The 20075-nt window shown below is 45.1% G+C and overlaps 3 protein-coding genes across 3 annotated transcripts; all 3 read right to left on the bottom strand.

Moving 5' to 3' along the window:
* Positions 1-2454: 2454 nt before the first annotated feature.
* N7484_008221 (uncharacterized protein) lies at positions 2455-4461 on the bottom strand (the record flags this gene model as incomplete). The annotated part of the gene is made up of 1 exon (XM_057118608.1): positions 2455-4461. One exon carries the CDS (start codon positions 4459-4461, stop codon positions 2455-2457), a length of 2007 nt encoding a protein of 668 aa, XP_056971643.1.
* Positions 4462-7484: 3023 nt separating this feature from the next.
* Positions 7485-11472, bottom strand: N7484_008222 (uncharacterized protein; the record flags this gene model as incomplete). The annotated part of the gene is made up of 2 exons (XM_057118609.1): positions 7485-7518; positions 7571-11472. 2 exons carry the CDS (start codon positions 11470-11472, stop codon positions 7485-7487), a joined length of 3936 nt encoding a protein of 1311 aa, XP_056971644.1.
* A 2645-nt stretch (positions 11473-14117) lies between these two features.
* Positions 14118-16034, bottom strand: N7484_008223 (uncharacterized protein; the record flags this gene model as incomplete). Its single annotated transcript, XM_057118610.1, has 1 exon — positions 14118-16034. One exon carries the CDS (start codon positions 16032-16034, stop codon positions 14118-14120), a length of 1917 nt encoding a protein of 638 aa, XP_056971645.1.
* Positions 16035-20075: the final 4041 nt, after the last annotated feature.

Here is a 20075-nt window from a genome sequence, read left to right on the forward strand (position 1 = left end):
TTTTGGCATCTCTTTTGCAGTATTCTCGAATAGCTATTATACGAGAAGGTCGGGAGCGGTGAGCTGCAAGAATCACATGGCCTGCAATATTACAGGACAGGGCTTTCCGGTATGTGTCCCAGGGAGACTCATATCTTACAATCAAAGGATAGCCTTCGTCAGTCGACGTTGATATCTGGGGTAAAGCTAATGTTCTCGGGGGTCCCCGTATGACTTTTCTGACCTCCTGGTTGTCTGTTAATGCCTTTTTTTCCCTTATGTTACGAGACTCATGCAATCGTGTTGTTTCACGCGTTCGATCTGGATGATTAGTGCTATCTATGCTCTTTTCAAAATGTAAGGTTGTGATATGCCGATTGTTTTGGTCGGACATGACTGCGGGCTTGATAATCTGAGATAAAGGAATAAATATTGAGGTGGATTTCGGATGCTTGATGAAGAATACTCAAGAGCCATGAAGGTCAAGTGGCTACTTTTATAACCTGAAATACTACTAAACATCATTCCCGACTTTTGAGCAGATCCTCACTTTTAGAAGTTGAACTACCAACCGTGCTCAAAAGTTGCAGGTATCGCCCTAGGGATTAGGAGTAAATATATGAAGGCACTGATTTTGAACATTGTAAGTAAAACTAAGCAACCTTTGAAACAATAGGGTAAAATGAAGATATAATGATGGCAAGTGTTTTCCTCCCCATTAACGGGTATCTCACTCTATTATCGAAAATATCTCATTCCATGCCGAGCTCAAAGGCGGTCTTACCGTTCGAATTTCCGGTATCAGTCACCATCCATTCATCTTTATAAAGCCATCTAATTGAAATGGCCTATTCACAAATTCCTGACTTTCTATAATCGAACGCAAGGGCTACTACCGTTGTATAACCAAGCTAGTTTCGATCGACACTATTATAATTGTTCCAGCAGTTTGATTATAATAGAAAGCAAGCGACCTATGAGTTGTATTTAATGAATGCGAAATAAACGGGAGTCCGTCCACTTTGATAAATAACGCAATCAAGTTCAAGAATCTGATTTTCATGTTTCTTCACCAGCTCCAAGTTATCGTACACCACAGCAAAGTGGAGATTGTTCCAGCTACAGTCGATAGCGAAATCAGCTTCCTCCCTAGACACAGCATTTATTTTCTCGGGATCCACTGCCAAAACCTTAGCGCAGATCGGGTATTGACTGGACCGCGCTAAATTGAGGCCTACCGTAAAATGCGCCATGTCAAGTACCGTAACAAACAACGTTTACCGCCCACATTCAGAGCACTGGATGTAATATTACGTAAGGATATATAGTACCATACACGGCGCAGTTTACAACGGCCCTCAACTTGGCACGGCCTGATCAATGAAAGATCTACGCTAAGACCTTGGCAGTGGGTCCCGATAAAAGAAAAGCAGTGTGTAAGGAGGAAGCTGATTTCGCTACCGACAGTATCTAAATTTTGACTTTCAAGCATCCATAGTAAAACATCCAGCCATTGCTTATTGATGGCATAGTAAGAGACATCTTAGGTACAGCAGAATTCGAAAACAGCTTACCCTTCAGAGACTGGCGCATTCTTTCCCAGCGCCCTCCTTATCTCAAACTAAGGCTAGCTAGGTTAGATTAAGTCCCACAATATTTTCCTTCATGTATCTCTTGTAGATCGCTAAAGTTGCCGTAATTACAGGTTCCGGCGTAGGGTAGGCAAGTTGGCTTGTTAGGCACTAAATCTTCTGAGTGCGGGAATTGTTTTAATAGGGAATGCATGATAAAAGATGCCCAATTGAACTTGATCTAACAACTTATGGACTTATGAGGATAAGCTGGACTATTTTCGAGAACGGTTTAAATGATTGCCTTTTTATGACTTTCAAGTTTAGAGGCAGCTTCTTCACGCTAGACTTAATGGTAGTGCCTTATCGTTGAATCCAGAACATTGTTCAGTTTTTTATAGACTGAGATATTAATCAGTGTCGCCACCTACACCCTCTTTCCTTAATGCTAAGATACACTTCACTAAATATAGAATAGATAAAACAAGTTGAGGGTTTAGAAGTGGGTCTATAAAGAAGAGAATGCTTTTTATTGGTTAGGGCAATTTCTAGAATATCTATACTCTTAACAAGGCTTTGTAATAATAAGACTAGGCTTTCATTTGGTAGCAAACAACGATCGTGCTATCTAATTTAATATCATCGTTATAAAAAGCAAAAATACAATTCACGTTTTGCTTAAGACAAAAGCAATGCAAAGGAAAAATGTCCAAGATGAAAATGAAGGCAAGCTTAGAAGTCCCGGTGATGATATATCGGCATCAGTATTCAACTTCCATGATTTTTACTGAAAGAATGAGCCTCTGCGAGACGAAAAACAGAGTTCATCCAGAGATTCAGATCAACTTCATCTAAGCCCAGGCGTTTCTCTCACTTAGACAAGATAAGTGATCCGATAGTTCTATCACATCTTGAAAGCCTTTCCAAAGCCCATATTATCCACAATTTTCAGATTCGGATTCTGTTTCTTCAATTCTTTGATATAGATCTTGGAGGCGGCTTTGAATTGTGCGAAGATTTTATCGTCAAGATCCCTCCAAGGTGTCTCCGGTTCTACATCCTTTTTCATCAAAAACGACTCGTAGAACTCGCTTATCAATTCTGGCTCTTCATCCTCTTCACTCGAGACCGTTTCGCCAGACTCTGAGGATATATTTTGCCCGTTTGATATCTTTGGTTGTGAATCTCCCATTGAAGGTTTATCAACTGACTGTGGAACCAGGGGAACTTCGCCTTGGGAACCCTTTTCACGTGGGATCTGGGCATTTGGGGTCTGGGCTGTCTGACTCCGAGTATATCGGGTTTGATTTCGGGAATCCTCTTCGGGCTCTGGTGTTGGTGTTTCCTGTAGAGGAGTTGGGCTCTCATCTTTTCTTTCTCTTCGTACCCCTTTCCACGAATCATCTAGATCTTTGCCCGCCCAATCTCTGAAGTATCTCACTTGATCACATGCTTTCGCGTAGAACTTTCTGTCAGTTCGCGCATTCGAGTCTTTTCCTGCGCTGCTGAGTGTTTTGTATTTAGTACGATCGATCCAAACAGTTTGTTTCTTGTGTCCCTTAATTTCCTCTAGGTCAACCATGACAGTGCTGAATGGATATCTGTACTTTGGGTTCTCTAGTTTCTTCGATGGATTCAATTCCTCCACAGAGTCCAGTATGCTACTCATTGAATCTCCACCATGCCTAGGTAACCAAGCAATTGCTTTGATAGGGCCTATCTTTCCTTTATATAAGTACGCATCAACATCATCATCCCTCAGCATTGCTTGCTTATGGGGTGATCCAAGAAGTGGCGTGACTCTATCAACTCTATATGAGGCCGCTGTGGTACTCCAGATAAACATCGGGCTATTTCTAGGCCCATATGAGTTCATGAAGAGCTTCCCACCTCGCGCGCTAATTGAGACAGTACCGTCTTCCAAGGAGAAGGTTGGGGTGTCATCAACTCCAGTCAAATCAACAAAATTTTGGAGGTCAAAATCATCGAAAGTCGTAGGTCGATGGGCCAGCTCCTTGTTAGAAAGGGAATTCTCGTCGAAACTTTCTTTCGTTCTGTGGATAGAGGGCTGCTCTGCACTACGAGGATCATCGTCAGGCTCCCGATTCACATGTGACTGATGACCTCTGTTTGATGACTCCGATTGGCTAACAAACATTTCATTCTTGTCATCGCCGTCTTCATCCTGCGTTTCATCCTGCGTGCTAGGCAAATTTGGCTCATTGGGAGGTTTATTGAGAGGTTCGTCTGTAGCTGTAGTGTCTGTGCCTTCCCTTTGCTGGTCTGTGTGAAGATCATCGTGTGTTGCATTTGGTTTGTCTGCAGCTGAAGTGTCTGCGCCTTCCCTTTGCTGGTCTGTGTGAAGATCATCATGTGTTGCATTTGGTTTGTCTGCAGCTGAAGTGTCTGCGCCTTCCCTTTGCTGGTCTATATGAGGATCATCATGTGTTGCATTTGGTTTGTCTGCAGCTGAAGTGTCTGCGCCTTCACTTTTCTGGTCTGTGTGAAGATCATTATGTGTTGCATTTGCATTGCCTTCCTCCCTTCCTGCATTCACACTTTCTTCCCTTCCACCTAGCTCATCATTTTCAAGTTGAGCCATATCTGCATCAAGCTCCATGAGATCCTCTTCAACCTGTTTCAATCCGCTTTCTGTCTGATTGTAAGATGACAGTAGCCCTTTGAGTTTGGTTTCCAGCTCCTCTCGGGTTGCTGGATCATTTTCCTCTTCTAACTGGGCTTTGACTTTGTCACATTGCTTCTGAAACCTCTGAAGGTTTTTCTCCTGATTGGTTTTTTCTGCTTTCTTTTTAGCTATCTGACGCTTTTTATCTAGGGTCGCTTGTCTTTTTTGGCCTCTAGTCCGGTTTTCAGTAGCTTTCGAAGTATTTGTTCTCTTCGCTTTGGCCATAGTTGCAATGTAGACTTTGAAGCTTGATATTCAGGTTTTTTCGTAGTTTGTCTATGTAGTAGGTGGGAAGCGTCATTCTTATACTTGTGTCTAAGATCAGGGAGTATAGCTTCCGGTTACTACGGAACATTAGAGAGCTTTATTATCAAAGGGGTCATTGAGCCCACGGTCTGCGGTCTGTATTTCTGAGGTAAAATATTTGGGAGGGGAGTTGGGTCTGTCAAGCTGAATTAGGATGGTAAACATTATGAAGGATGTAAGGTAAAGTTTTCTTGTGTAACAAAATGCACACTCCCAATTGAAGTGATCTGTGTGTAAAGACTGATACTCGACTGTAAGGTCTTTTCAAAACCGCATTAATGAAAGGCGCTGAATACAAAAGCCAACTTCATGGTACCCAGTATATGATGGTTTAAAGTCAACTTCTTCGGCTTTTTTTAGGCAATTGAGTCTAAACTTATGTTTTGCGGGACAGCACACCGAACATGGTTTGCCTCCGAAAATTCAAGCTAGACTAAGCCAGATATCGATTGAGGTAGTTTTACTGATGACTTAATTTTGCAGTAGAATAAACGACGGTACTTATTTCCAGCGGACTAATACGAAAGCTCGGCTAATAAGTTATGACTTATAACCCTAGTATAGTCATGAGCGGTATTTCCTTCTTCCCCAACCACTGCTTTCCTTCTCTAGGGCCTCACTGCCGAGACCTTGGCGTGCATATCTCATTCACTAGGCCGCGTCAAATTAAGGGCTGCCATAAATTGCTGCTTACCTAGTAGTCATAAACTTTCACCCCCCAATAATCAGAGCACTGATTATACTATTTCTGCTGGTGATATAGTACTATACGTAGTGAATTGTACAACAGCCCTTAACTAGGAGTGGTCCGATCAATCCAAAGGCTGCGCTCAGACTTTCATAGTGGATCCCGCCAAAAGAAAGGCTATATTTGGGAAAAGGTAGCTTTCGCTAGTCACTATACAGTCATTAGCGAAAACAGCTTCCGCCCTGAAGACCCAATATTAGTATAAGAGCCCCACTGCCAAGACATTAGCGGGTAGATTTGACTCAAGGGCCGTCTATAGCTACATCAAAATAACAATACTAGGCCGGCAGAATACACTCAGCTTACATTGCAATACAGTACCATTGCCTACCTATGCAAAATACAAGATAGGTGGAAACATATCCGGTCTGATCGATAACATAAAAAGCCGCTTATTGCCCGCCGAACATTAAAGACTGAAAAGAGCAGTCAGGTATTTAGTACATTTAACAGATCTTTACTCAGAAAAACAAAGGCTTATGGCCCATAGGACATCATCTTAAGCTTATGAGTCCATGTTCTTCTTCCATTAAGAGATACCAACGGCTAGAATCATCGCACCCTTACCACCCTGGTCAGGAAGGAAGGATGAAGAAAATAATTACAGTGCCGACCGTTATTGCCTTCCATTTCGGGAGATATAGATACACTATTTCAAACCCTAATCACATGATGTGCTGACCGAATACGGTTACTCCGGTATTTAAAAGGTTGTTACAGATTTACGTGGTAACAAGGATAAAAGTATAAAGTTGTACACTGATGTACTGCTACATGTCCAAAAATAATCCATTCCCCACCCGCTCCTTTTTTTTCTTCTCTCAACCACCGTGGCGTCGTCTGTTCACTCCTCCCAACCCAGCAACTGCAGCTCACCGAACCACTAACAAAACAGCAAGAAAAATCGAGTTCTGGGAACATAGGATGATTATTCATATTATATGCAGTAAGAACAGACTTACTACATCGCAAATAGCAAAGGTAGCGCAGTGCAGTGAGCGCTCTATCACCAACATCCGCAAAATCTTGCGGATATTCAGTAGTACCAAATTATGTATGCTACCTCGCGTATTAGAAAGGGAAAAATTCCTGGTCCCACAACTCTTGTAAAATGGATCAGCATCGGGGATATCTAAATAACATCAACTGCATGGCTTATAAAAGGGGAAGATAAGAAGAGCAAATACACCGCTGAAAATATTATCGCATCTCCTTGACGCGAGGCACTCCAAAAAGTACTTGGCTATGAGTACGAAACAAAATTTCTCAATATAGCACAACAATCTGCGACTATACTTGTTAATGAACAATACATACACACGGATTCGAAATTGGCTTCCATGAGAAATACACATACTTGTGTTCTGGAACCCTCTGCCAAGACAGATGATCCAATCACAGCAAAGAAAACCAAAGGTCAGACCCCACAGTAACGCTCAAAGAGGTATAGCCGCCTCTCTTATTGGCCCAATCTTAGGGTTTGAAATAGTTTCTCTGTCTAAAATATGGAAGCCAATTTCGAATTCGAGTGTACTACAAGATTTGAGATATAGGGAGAGTATGAGATAAATTTAACGTGTGTGAAAATACCGAGCTCCCAACAAAATAGCTGAAACCCCGAATATGATCCCAGAGGTGATTGTTACCAAGCCGAAAGCAGTCTTTGGAACTATAGCTACCTTCCTAGGTGCGAGAGCGAATATAGAATCAATGAATAGCTCCTGGTCACATTGATCAGCTTTGTCCTCGGGATGTTTGTGAGCAAGATTGTCCAAGAAAATTTTGAATCGCTCTGATCCTAGCCCGGTATATTGGGAGTTTTTGTCAGGCATATTGGACACCTCAAAGAGTTCGTGCTCTTGGCTTGGGTGTAATCGGCTATGACAGCGGTACCTCTGTACACAGGAGGAACAGAGATCGAGGGAGGCGCACATCCTGCATACAAAGCGAGTGCCGGTGATAATCCGGTCGCACATATTGCAGGAGATCTGCCAGATATCTTTTATGGAGCAAGCATCCCGAGGCAAATGGAGCTGGAACAGACAGTGCGCATTGTCGAAATGGCCAAGAAACAAATAGTAGCGGCCTAGTTGCTGCAGAATGGGCCAGAAAGACTCAGAATTGAAACATGGAAGCGATTCGGTAAGTTCAAAGAGTGATCGACGAACAGTTAGCTCTTGAGTATCAGAGGTCGTCAACACCAGATGAGGGCAGTGATTGTGTAATTCCTGCATTAGAGTTTCGTGATTAGATGCCCAGTCCATAATATGTCGACCATACCCATCTGGGATGGAAGGATCAGCGCCGGAATTGAGAAGGGCAATAGCAAAACTAATGTGACCATGACAAACTGCCAGGTGGAGGGGAGTTTGTAAGAAGTCACTACGGTTGTTGAGGGCTAACGCTATTTTTGGAAACCGGCGGAGTATGTCGAGCCTGTTTTTTGAAGCCGCGATGTGAAGAGGGGTCTGGCTCAGTTCATCTGTAAGTAGCGCATCTGCTCCATCGCGAAGAAGAAGTTGAACTATGTCATCATAACCCCCACGAACAGCCGCCAAGAGAGGTGATCCATATTCACCACCTTGGGCGTTAACATTGGCGCCAGCTCCGAGCAGTATCTGCACTGTCTCAGGGTGTCCATTGTATGCAGCGGCCTGTAGAGCATTGCCATATTTACCACCCTGGGCACTGACATCGGCGCCAGCTCCGAGCAGTATCTGCACTATCTCAGAGTTTCCTTTTAGTGCAGCGGCCTGTAGAGCATTGCCGTATATACCACCCTGGGCATTGACATCGGCGCCCGCCCCGAGCAGTATCTGCACTATCTCAGGGCTATTTCTCCATGCAGCGGCAGCGGCCTGTAGGGCATTGCCGTAGAGACCACCCTGGGCACTGACATCGGCGCCAGCTCCGAGCAGTATCTGCACTGTCTTAGAGTTTCTATTGTATGCAGCGGCCTGTAGAGCATTGCCGTATTCACCACCCTGGGCGTTAGCATTGGCGCCAGCTCCGAGCAGTATCTGCACTGTCTTAGAGTTTCCATTGTATGCAGCGGCCTGTAGAGCATTACCGTATTCACCACCCTGGGCACTGACATCGGCGCCAGCTCCGAGCAGTATCTGCACTGTCTCAGAGTTTCCTTTTAGTGTAGCGGCCTGTAGAGCATTGCTGTATATACCACCCTGGGCATTGACATCGGCGCCCGCCCCGAGCAGTATCTGCACTATCTCAGGGCTATTTCTCCATGCAGCGGCAGCGGCCTGTAGGGCATTGCCGTAGAGACCACCCTGGGCACTGACATCGGCGCCAGCTCCGAGTAGTATCTGCACTGTCTCAGGGTGTCCATTGTATGCAGCGGCCTGTAGAACATTGCCGTAGAGACCACCCTGGGCACTGACATCGGCGCTAGCTCCGAGCAGTATCTGCACTGTCTCAGAGTTTCCATTGTTTGCAGCGGCCTGTAGAGCATTGCCGTAGAGACCACCCTGGGCACTGACATCGGCGCCAGCTCCGAGCAGTATCTGCACTGTCTCAGAGTTTCCATTTAGTGCAGCGGCCTGTAGAGCATTGCCGTATTCACCACCCTGGGCACTGACATCGGCGCCAGCTCCGAGCAGTATCTGCACTGTCTCAGAGTTTCCATTTAGTGCAGCGGCCTGTAGAGCATTGCCGTATTTACCACCCTGGGCACTGATATCGGCGCCAGCTCCGAGCAGTATCTGCACTGTCTCAGAGTTTCCATTGTATGCAGCGGCCTGTAGAGCATTGCCGTATTTACCACCCTGGGCATTGACATCGGCGCCAGCTCCGAGCAGTATCTGCACTGTCTCAGGACTTCCATTCCGTGCAGCGGCCTGTAGAGCATTGGCGTATTCACCACCCTGGGCGTTAACATTGGCGCCAGCTCCGAGCAGTATCTGCACTGTCTCAGAGTTTCCATTGTATGCAGCGGCCTGTAGAGCATTGCCGTATTCACCACCCTGGGCATTGACATCGGCGCCAGCTCCGAGCAGTATCTGCACTGTCTCAGGGTGTCCATTATATGCAGCGGCCTGTAGAGCATTGCCGTAGAGACCACCCTGGGCACTGACATCGGCGCCAGCGCCGAGTAGTATCTGCACTGTCTCAGAGTGTCCATCCCATGCAGCGGCCTGTAGAGCATTGCCGTAGAGACCACCCTGGGCACTGACATCGGCGCCAGCTCCGAGCAGTATCTGCACTGTCTCAGAGTTTCCATTGTATGCAGCGGCCTGTAGAGCATTGCCGTATATACCACCCTGGGCATTAGCAATGGCGCCAGCTCCGAGAAGTATCTCCACAATACTCTCGTAGCCTCCCAAAGAAGCTGCCTGTAGCGCACCTCCATCTCCCGTTAGACCCAGATCCACGCCCTCATCTAAGAGCCATTCGACAAATTCTAAATGGCCACCACTGGCTGCCTCGGATAATGGTGTCTTTCTGCTGTGGTTCTTTGCCCCTTGGTCTGCTCCCTTCCTACGGAGTATTTTCCCGGCTGTGACATGACCCCATCGGGCTGCCAAGTGTAACGCTGTATCTCCATCTCCGTTCCTTATCGAAGTATCCCTAGTATCTGACACCACAGGCTCTATGAGATCCACTAGATTGGCAGCAGCAGCCATATGTAACAGTTTTGTGCCTTCTGGGGGGCATGCTCTGCTATACTTATGTAAGTTCCGGTAAATCTGGACCCAAAAACAGAGCACACGTTCCAGGATATCTTTCTCATTCTGGATCATGTCGCATCGAGAGTCGGCAGCCTTTTCTGCATGAACAAAGAGATTGATAGTGGCGTATTCAAGTAACGGACGATCTTGGATGAAAGCCTCTTCAGTTTCTTTGATCTCAGTGGTTCCTGCTAGTATATGGGCTGTTGCAAGATAAACTAAACATGACCGGTAGAGAGTTGCGTGGCATTGAGAAAAAATCTTATCCTCGTTCATGGACGAAATGCTCATACCGATATTATGGCACAAAACCTTGAGCCCTTTTGTGCGCAGGTAATCATTGACCGATTGGTGGACGACCTGTACAGTAACATTGTTATCCTCGCTTTGGACTACTTCGGCTAGTCCACCAGAAAGAGCCTTGATCCTTTGCAGCATTCGTTTGTTGCTTTCGATAAAACCGGAGATCCTCTCCCATTTCTTTGGAGATAGCGGTTCCCGCACATTCTTAACCACTAGAGCATACCGCATCTCGGCCACCGTGAGGGGTCGCTCAGCCAGACATACCCATTGAAAGAAGACAAATGACTGCTCGCGGTTTCTCTTCTCTATCACGTCGTTCAGAATATACGTGTAAACATCTTCCAGGCCAGCTGGCACCTCGTGTAACCAGCAACATATGTCGTTAAACGATTCTCCTTCACGAACCTTCTGCTCGATAAGGGGGATTATAATATGAATCCATTGGAAAACTCCATTCGCTTGCTGGATCAATTGCTCGACTAGCATTTCCCTCATCTTCTGGCTGGTGTTGTCATTGGTCTCTGTCTTGATAAGTTTATCCTGGATATATGTGGCGATGTCTCGCTGATTGTGATCTTCAACCTTTATCTCTATAGCCTGACCACTCTCCATGATAGGATAGTGTCGACATGAGATACAAACTCGGATGCATAGCTTCTTTTTATCGGCGCGATCAACGAGCCGATGGAAATATTCTGCCAGCTGCTGAGCAGGTTTAGCCCCAGCCTCGTCAAGAGCATCCACAAAAACTATCACGTGCTGCCGGCTAGCTGATGCCAGAATGGCACTTGCTAGTAACTCTTCTAGTATCACCTGTGGCCATTCCCATTGGCGTTTGCCATACCCAAACTGCTTACATCGCCGGTCGTATGTATCACGTATCTGAGAACGTATAATCGGATCGCGGTCGAAAATCTGGTTCAGTAATGATCTCAGCATTCCTAGTGGTGTACGTTGCATCTCTGTACCCCGAGCGGTGAAAAAAAAGTCGAGGCGAATACCAGAACCATTATCCTCTGATATTAGTTTATCGTGCAGGAATACCATCAAGGTCGACTTTCCAGCACCTGGCTTGCCCTTAATCCAGAGAAGACCGTTGGACTGGCTCCTCCAGGACTGGTATTCTTCCAGGTCTAAAATCCATTTGCAGGTATTCGTGTGGCATGGCTCGATATTATCCCTCCTGTCAAGCATTTGCGGGAATGCCAGCGACTCGAGTATCTCTGTTATAGTTGTGAGTGGAAAGTCTGTCTGACTCGTCGGGGACGATGCGGACCATTGTCTGTATTCTGCTCTTGGGTCCCCTGTCGGTCTGGGCCGCAAAGGCAGCTTTCAGTCAACTTTGCCTAGCTTGAAAACGGCTTCAGGTCTCTCACCAGATGAGAAATAGTTCTGAGTTATCGGACCATGGTTGGTTCCCACCTGAGTCCCTGAGTTCTCGTTACCAAACGATGTGGAATTCATGCTCAAAACTTGTGTCCGATGATACTCTCACAGGCAAAGAAGGCCCCAACTTGAAGAGGGGAAGTTCAGCCCCACGGTCAGGTGACTGTCGGGCGCTGGACCTTGGCGGCTACTTCTCCTATCAGGTTACCCGGGGACATCTGGCGAATGTGGGGAGTTGCGGGTCCGAAACGGGAGATTCCCTTGGGAGTGAAGTGAAGTATATCTATATTTACCAGCAGGTTCTGTTATTATAAGCAGTCAATCAATGAGCCGTGGGCTATAACCTAGTCATATAAAGAATCGAGGAAATTGACACCTCGTCCACCTCGCAAGACCTTTGCTGCTTAAATAATCTTTAGTTAAAGTAATGTTCGATAGTATGTGTGTGTGTGTATTTTTATATAGTTTCATATACTATTCGATATTTTAGACTCGTAAGTGGTTAGCCAGGAGTGCCTGATGCCCAATAAAGACCCGACGCTACGCCATGGTGATAAGCGATAGTAATCACGGAACAAATCTCACTGTCAAGCTTTGCCTATCAATTTAACTTAAGGTAGACCCCGGGATAGCGCCAGACCCTCTGTAATGAAGCAACTGAGGGATTGAAGAGGGAAGTTGACAGATTCCCAGCGGTCGCCTAGTTTGCTCCGCTTGTTGGGAAACTTCTAGTCGTACAGCCCTTTGGCCGTTGGTTGTTGTACTCATACAGATGGGTACAATGCTAGGTATTATTACACAGTATATACGAGACTGGTAATTTACGTCAAGTTCAGATCGGGTTAGCTTATCATGTGATTAGGGTTTGAAACAGTATATCTATGTTCGCAAACATGGAAGGCGAAATTGGGCGCCTCTGTACCTTCGATTAGATTATATACTCTCTAAGCCTTATGATCTTTAAATTATTTAAAATGGGAGTGAGAGCGTATAAAAAGTTAGGTACATGTTCGAGAAGCCTAGGCACAATCTTAAGCTGCGTAGAGGGGATTTCGGTATTCTCTACCCTAGGCGGTGGCATCGGCTCCTCGCTCTAATAGCATCTACACGATTTTATCGTGTCCTTTAGAGGAAGCTGCCTGGAGCGCATTTTAGTAGAATCCGTCCTAGGTATTGACATTAGCTCCTTACTCTAATAGTATCTGCACGATTTTATTGTGTCCTTCGGAGGAAGTTGCCTAGAGCGCAGTTCTATAGGGTCCACCCTAGGCGTTGACATCGGCTCCTTACTCTAATAGTATCTATATAATTTTGACGTGTCCTCTGAAAGAAGCTGCCTAGAGCGTATTTCTATGTTATCCACCGTGGGCGGTGATATCGGTACCTCGCTCTAATAGTATCTACACGATTTTATCGTGTCCTTTAAAGGAAGCTACCTAGAGCGCATTTCTATATTTTCCACTATAGGTGCTTACGACTCCTTTCCCGGAAAATATAACCGAAATCTACGACGTTTAATTAGATAAGGCCGCACAAGGGTTCAAATCAGACCGCTTTCTATAATAGTAATCGTAATTTACAGCGTGATGCTGATACATACATACTGTAATCCAAATTAAAAGGGCCATCCACACGGTACCTTCCTACCGCTCCTTCCTATTCCTCCCCCGCAAAACCTCCTACCGAGTCTTCCCAATTCTGCAACAATCAGCTCAGGCGATATAATTCCACGACTTCCACTTTCGAAGCTTCATTTCATACATAATATGGTAAAGAGGAGGTCCTTCACCGCCTCTCAAATAACTAAACAGGCCGAATGTAGCAAGCTAACCATCATACTATATCTCTCAGGTACATTACTATATCGCTTGTCGTCTCTCGCATTACAATAATAAACGCTAATAGGGTGGATATGGTTACTGTTTATATTTTCCTATGGGTCTCGCTCACTACCATAGTTTCTTTCAACAATATCATAGGATAAGTATCCACTTTCCAGCTAGCGACGCTGTGTACTCTAGAGCACATATATCACAGCATCTTAATTATCGCAACATAACAAACCGCTGGCCACTCTCTTCCGAGTAATAGCCCGGTCTTTTCCAGTGCGATTATATAGCCAGCCATCAAATACGGGCATCTCCCCTAGTCAACAAGATCACAATTCTCTACAGTATATTCATATTAGGTACCTCACGCCAGTTGGCCCAACCAAGAAGCGAAACGACATCAGGGCCACAATATACTTAAGTTGGCGTTATGTCTAAATTTATATAATAACAGATCCAGTACGGCGTTTTATTCACAGCCCAGAGAGCTTCCTACATTCGCCTATAATATCCCAAACATTCAAACTCCGAAACTTTCTCAGTCGCCGAAGGCTCGTTTTCCTCTAATATAAGCGAATTATTACCCAAGTGCTGTATCTCACATTCGGCCCATTCCAAGGAAGGTTAGACACAAAGGAGTATTATTAATTCAAACTCTTGTCTTCGGCTGCTCCAGAATTCTATGCGAGACGAAATTTTTGCAGCACAGCGTGGGATAAGTTTCGGACAACAAATAAGCGGAAAGCTATCGGGATATAACGATCTCAACGCATATCCGCGTCCATCTTTAATAAGGGGCTTTCTTTCCTGCGTTTTTATATTCGTAGGTGTTCCTTTTTTGACCTGAACTAGTTCTGGACGAATTTCGGCTGGGTCCTGATCCCCTATGGTACTCAACATGACGCTCCATCCAAAATCGCTCCACAGGAACGAGAAATAGCCTCCAGCATTATTTTTTGTGCGTGGTCTGTCCTCATGCGCGTCCGCCACCTCATCAGAAAGAAGCGTAGCTACCGCGTGGTAAGCTTCGTCATCGTCCAAGAAGTATAAAGACTTATTGTTGTTCTGAATATTGACGGTGGCGTCTTTCATCCAGAATGGCCAATACGCCATGCGGAGTGGCAAGTCATGGCACGATCCAATGTCCGCCACATGCGCAAAGATTGTAACAATTTGGGTCAGATGGGAAACCGTGTCGACTAGCCTCTCTCCTGGGGTTGACTGTAGCGCGCCTTTCCGAACTTTTGCGAGGAATGGCTTGAAAGTGGTTGGAAGATTCATCGGGTGTAATATATTTTCTGACCAATATTCAGCGTAGGAACTGACTCCTTTGGTATCACATTTGATCCCATGGAAGATGACCTGGGACGCCTTGAGCGCTCTCCAAGCTTCAAGCCCAAACCCCGCGTCCAAGCCGTGTGCCTTGATAACATCTTCATGTAATGGACGGCCAGATCTCTTTGTAACCACAATGGCGAGGCCTGTTACAAGTTTCACCATCTCCTCGTATATGGGATCAATCTCATCTACCAAAATTCTGGTGTTTAGAACTCGGTAGAGATACTCGGTGCCATATCCAAGGAGTATGTGCCTATCCTCGGCCATTATGGGTTCGAGATTATCCTTTTCAGGTACGCAGCTTAGGAGCACATTGAGCTGAGAGTCGAGCAACCGTATTTCCGGTTCATCATCTTCGGTCTCATGGGGGTAGATCAAGCTTCCCGCTTCATCTTTATTGCAGCTCGTCCATTCTATGGTCACTTCTGGTACCTCGTGGTGACCAAAAAAAATGGGTTCTCGAACCCTACCGGTGACGCAGACAGTCAGACCAAGGACAAAATGAGCCCATACAATGAGCGTAATCGAGCCCATTTCATTGGACACGACTACTCTTCTGTCATCTGGCAAACTCTGTGTCAAGTACAGCATGTCAACTGCACCAAGCATTAAGGCTGGTGTTATGCGAATGTAGTCATTGTGATATTGGAAAGTCGGTATGGCCTCTCGGAGCTTTTCCTGAACCAGTTTGGAATAGATGCTCCAGTTAAAAGCTGATGTTTGAGCGCAACACGCCTGGAGACAACCAATTATGCCATCGACGCCAGGATTTGGAGCCGCATCCTTGATCCCAACTTCGAACCGTTTACGCATGATAACAGCAATCATAGAGCCGAGTTCTTCTCGTTTGTGTGTCCAGCTGAGTAGGGACAACTGTATGACAGTACTGAGATACTGAGCATTCTTGAAAGCGAAGGCAACTGTGGGTCCTGGTCCGGAGTGGAGCTCAACTTCTCCATTTCTTGTCAAAGGTATGAAGTTGCCAATCTTGACATCATTTTTGAATGCGATTTCCAAGCTAGACGAGATTTTACCTCGCCCGAAAACTTCCACAAGGTCTTGCTCGACGACGATGTCAGAGCCAGATTTACGAAGATCACGGGCAAGGGTGAGCACATGATCCCCTGCTCTCTGGGCTAGTGCCTTAATGGGCAATAGTTGTGACAATTCGAGAGCAATTTGGAAGCCAACATAACCAGGCATTATTGAGATAAATGAAGCAAGTGTTAAAGATGCTTCTTAGTTCCTAGTCAAGCGCGAATGTGACGCTTTCAAGAGTTGAGTGAGAAATGCAAGAAATGTTGACATGAGGCGGGGTATGATTCAGCTCGTCAGCTGATAGTCCCATCCTCTAGTTACGGTATTATTACGATAACTCATCTCTGGACGTAATGGCATTTCCATCATATTTCTGCTGAAATTGTAGAGCGGTGAACTGAAACAGGTTAGCGTGATTCGGATTTATTTTCCGGGAATGAAGTCGCACGAGAGTGGTGGTTTAACTGATTTCGAAAACTACTATAATTGAATAATATATCTAGCGTTAGTTTCTTCCCCTCTCGGAAATAATCATCCTAAGCAAGGAGTTGCTTCTCCACGGCATGCCAATTAACATTAGTTTATTATAGGAAAGGGTGAGATCTAGTTAATTACGATGATTCACCGATATAATGATTATTGTGTCGTCTAGTTCAACACTTTTTTGGTGAGATATCTTGCCTATATGTTCGTTTAACTTGGGCTCCAAAATTAGACGCCAAAAATACCGGGGAGCTAAAACCAGGTCTTGTATAGTGTTCTTTCTCACGGGTTTGTTATTTAAGGTGACCTTCCACATAATCAAAGGGTTTAATACTACGAGGGAAAATCGTTATCCAGGCGACGTTCGGGACTCGTGAAACTCGTCACAGAGGGGGTTTAAAACACGCTATATCCTAGAGTCGGTGCAAAGAGCGGAGATTAATTAGGTGGACCATAGGAGTCAAATAGGGGGTCATCGTAATCATCAAATAGGCTATAGCTTATATGCAGGAGCTCTTAAATCAAAATTCATTAACATTAACTAGCACGAATAAAAGAGACCCTCCCGCTGATTATTCATTTCGATCAATTTCCGTTAAACCTTACCTGGATAGAGAAGAGGTAAACAGCACGTGCTAGGAGATAGATAGGACTGAAAATTGACCTATTGGGTGGTACGGTGTTCTATTAGCTTCGTCGAGTAGTGATGTGTAATGTAGTTGGAAGACCAGAAAAGCGCGGTCGCTCTAACTAAGCTAGATCGGTTTTACTCCTTGACGTTTATGTTGTTTGCACGTGGGTCTTTGAGATTTCCACAGTATTCTATGGATATGATCGACCGCTATACCTAATTAGGGGTAAACGTCAGCATCTAATATTGAGGGGCCTCACAAACTTACGTCTTCTAATATAATTAACAAGAATGAGATATATATACTCGGACGATATGTATGTGTCGGTGCCATTATAATGTACATTGCTGAATTTCACAGCGCTTTCAAGCGTTTGCTCCCAAATTATTCCTGCAGTCAGTAAATTGAGGGCCGCAACTACCGGTGGGTCTTAAGGGCCAATTCCATAGAAAGGAACCCAGTCACGTGTATGACCCAGTAACCCGAGTGGACCTAAAGCAAAACACATTCAAATGGATAGTACTGTAAATCTGGAACCGTAACTATGGTTTTAAATACCGGTCAATACCTTAAGCAGTCGACTTTTTATTGATGCCCATTAAATAAATATTCACACTAGTGCCTTGGCAGTGGGGCTCGAGCAAATAAAAGCTGCTTGTGGGGAGGAAGCTGATTTCGCTATCGACTGTAGTAGCACGGGTTACCAGATTTTACAAATGTCCGATCAAATTACGAAACTAGCTGCTGACCCGGAAACTGACTTCAATTTGTCTTACACGATGGATCGAAATCAGTTTCAGCACTTTGCACTTATGGGATTCCTCTCGAACCCTAGCCCGAAACACGCTATTCCGTTTCTGGACTAACAGGGTTTCAAGTATTGAATCGTATTGAAATATATTGCCACGTGATAAAGTTGCTTGGTAAATTACCTGCAATGCTCCCGCTTAAAATACCGGCATCTCGAAGGCTCTTATAGCTCGCTTCTTAGCAACATGCCTTTAGCTTCGGCATCGTGACATAAGGATTTCAAAGTGAAGGCGAGATTAACCATACTCGTCAGTGTGTCAGGATAATTCTCGCCGAGCTTCGTCTTGAAATTCTCTATCACATGCACGTTGGGCTGCTTGGCCTCTATTTTCGGCACGCAGGCATTGACATGAAATATTTAGATGGCTGACATTCAAAGTCTGACGATATAGTCTTATTGCAAGCCAGGCTAGCACTGTCATAGTTCAACCAGTCCGTTTAAATACATAAGACTTTCCGAGACTTTCCGAGACCGCATCATTTGTCCACAGCCCACTTCTAGATGCATAGTTTTCTGGCAACTCCATACCTTTGATAGCTAGCTCATCTTCCCAAAACCATGCTATGGAACAGCTTACCTCGAGCTGACCTGAAGTTTGTAGCGGCATCCGCATGTTCCCTATATCGGTAGAGTAGTTTTGAAGCTCATATTGCAATAATGTCTCGAAACCAGTGATAACTGCTTGGTGCATCTTTCTGGCAGACCCACCCGCCATCTGGTCTAGTTGAGCATGAATATGCCGCAATAGTGATCGTTCGTGGCCGTCGGCATTCTGTTCAGCATTCCGCACGATCGAATCAACAAGTTCAGTATCCAACCCGTTATTCAAAATAATCCTTATAAAATCCCGCACAGTGCTTGAAGTACCAAGCGGTCTGAGGGTGACCACAATCGCTAAATGTAGTTGCCTGATATGGTCATGTTTCTTCCAAAAAGCCTCCAGACAATCAAAGTCGATAGTCCCTCTTAAGTGGACATCTACTAAGGAGGCCATACAATTTTATCCGGCAACCGAATGAACTCCATGTCGATATGGAGTTTTGCAAGTTCACTAAAGAGCGCTATTGGCAGGTAGGGCGCTTCCTTGCCGACAAATTGAATTTCTTCAAGTGCTGGGAGAATTGTCGGAGTATCTTGAGTGCCCATACCCGTGAGTGTAGCTATGAACTCTCCTTCATGACGTTGACGAATGACACCAACCGTTGGTCGGTTTACCAACGGCCACAGCGCTTCATGGCTCATAATCGATAAAACCAAATCGGAGATTGTATCACTTGGTGCTGTCCGCTCGAATGATACGACTTTGATGAACCGTGACAAGTCGTCTCGCGCAAGTATTTCGTTGAAGAATTTCGAATTTTCTCTGTGACGGACAACCCGACTAAACAAGAACTCGGTAGCTATCCGACACCATTTCCGACAGACAAGGTGACAACTCTTCAGAGTCTTGAAGTTAGCTACCAGAAATATTTGTGAGACGATTTCCTGCATTCGTCAGTGACGGTTTACATTCTGTGTGACATTGCTAGTTCCAACCTCAGGAAAATTCTCCATTGAGCCCAACTGCAATGAATGTAAAATAACCGCTAGCAGCTATCGGGTATCTGTAACAGTGAGAGATGGAATCTGTCTGCTAATCAAAAGAAGAGTATGGTTTGCTGTCGACAAACATACGTTTTGAAGATGCCCCTCTCTTCGCGAGAGATTAGGCAATGTTCGGCTGAATATTAATCCGATGGTGAGCAATTGCATGTGATTCGATACAAAATGAGCACGTAATATTAAGCGGGAGCACCCCCTACATAGGACATCTCGCTGCAAGCCCAAAGGTGAAGGAAAAATCTTGGGTTGTTTGTCCTCTTCCCGCCAGCATAAGCTTGGAATTAGTAGGATCTTGAACGAACGAACACCGCCAATCAACCATCTGGTAGCCAGATTAGGGAGATCCCCTTTTGTTTGCCTTGTTTGCAGGTTCGACAATCTAGAAACCTCGAAAGCCATACAAGCGTAATACCAAATCTATTTTCGTACTGTTTTTTACGATTGTACTGAAATACTTCCGAGAAACGGATTCGGGTGTAGAGTAACTGTAATAGGCATAGCGTGTTTTCAAAGAGGGTTTGAGAAATAATCTCCGTGTGCAAGTGGTGAAACTGATTTCGATCCATCCTGTATTCTCCTTTCCCGGAGAGACGTAGTTAGGAGAGACGTAGTTAAGGAATGAAGTCGATTAAGCCATATTATCGGCATGGACCGTGATACGTACCCCTGAACCATCTG

Source organism: Penicillium longicatenatum (assembly GCF_028827895.1).
Source record: "Penicillium longicatenatum strain IBT 33135 chromosome Unknown contig_4_segment0_segment0, whole genome shotgun sequence".
NCBI lineage: Eukaryota > Fungi > Ascomycota > Eurotiomycetes > Eurotiales > Aspergillaceae > Penicillium > Penicillium longicatenatum.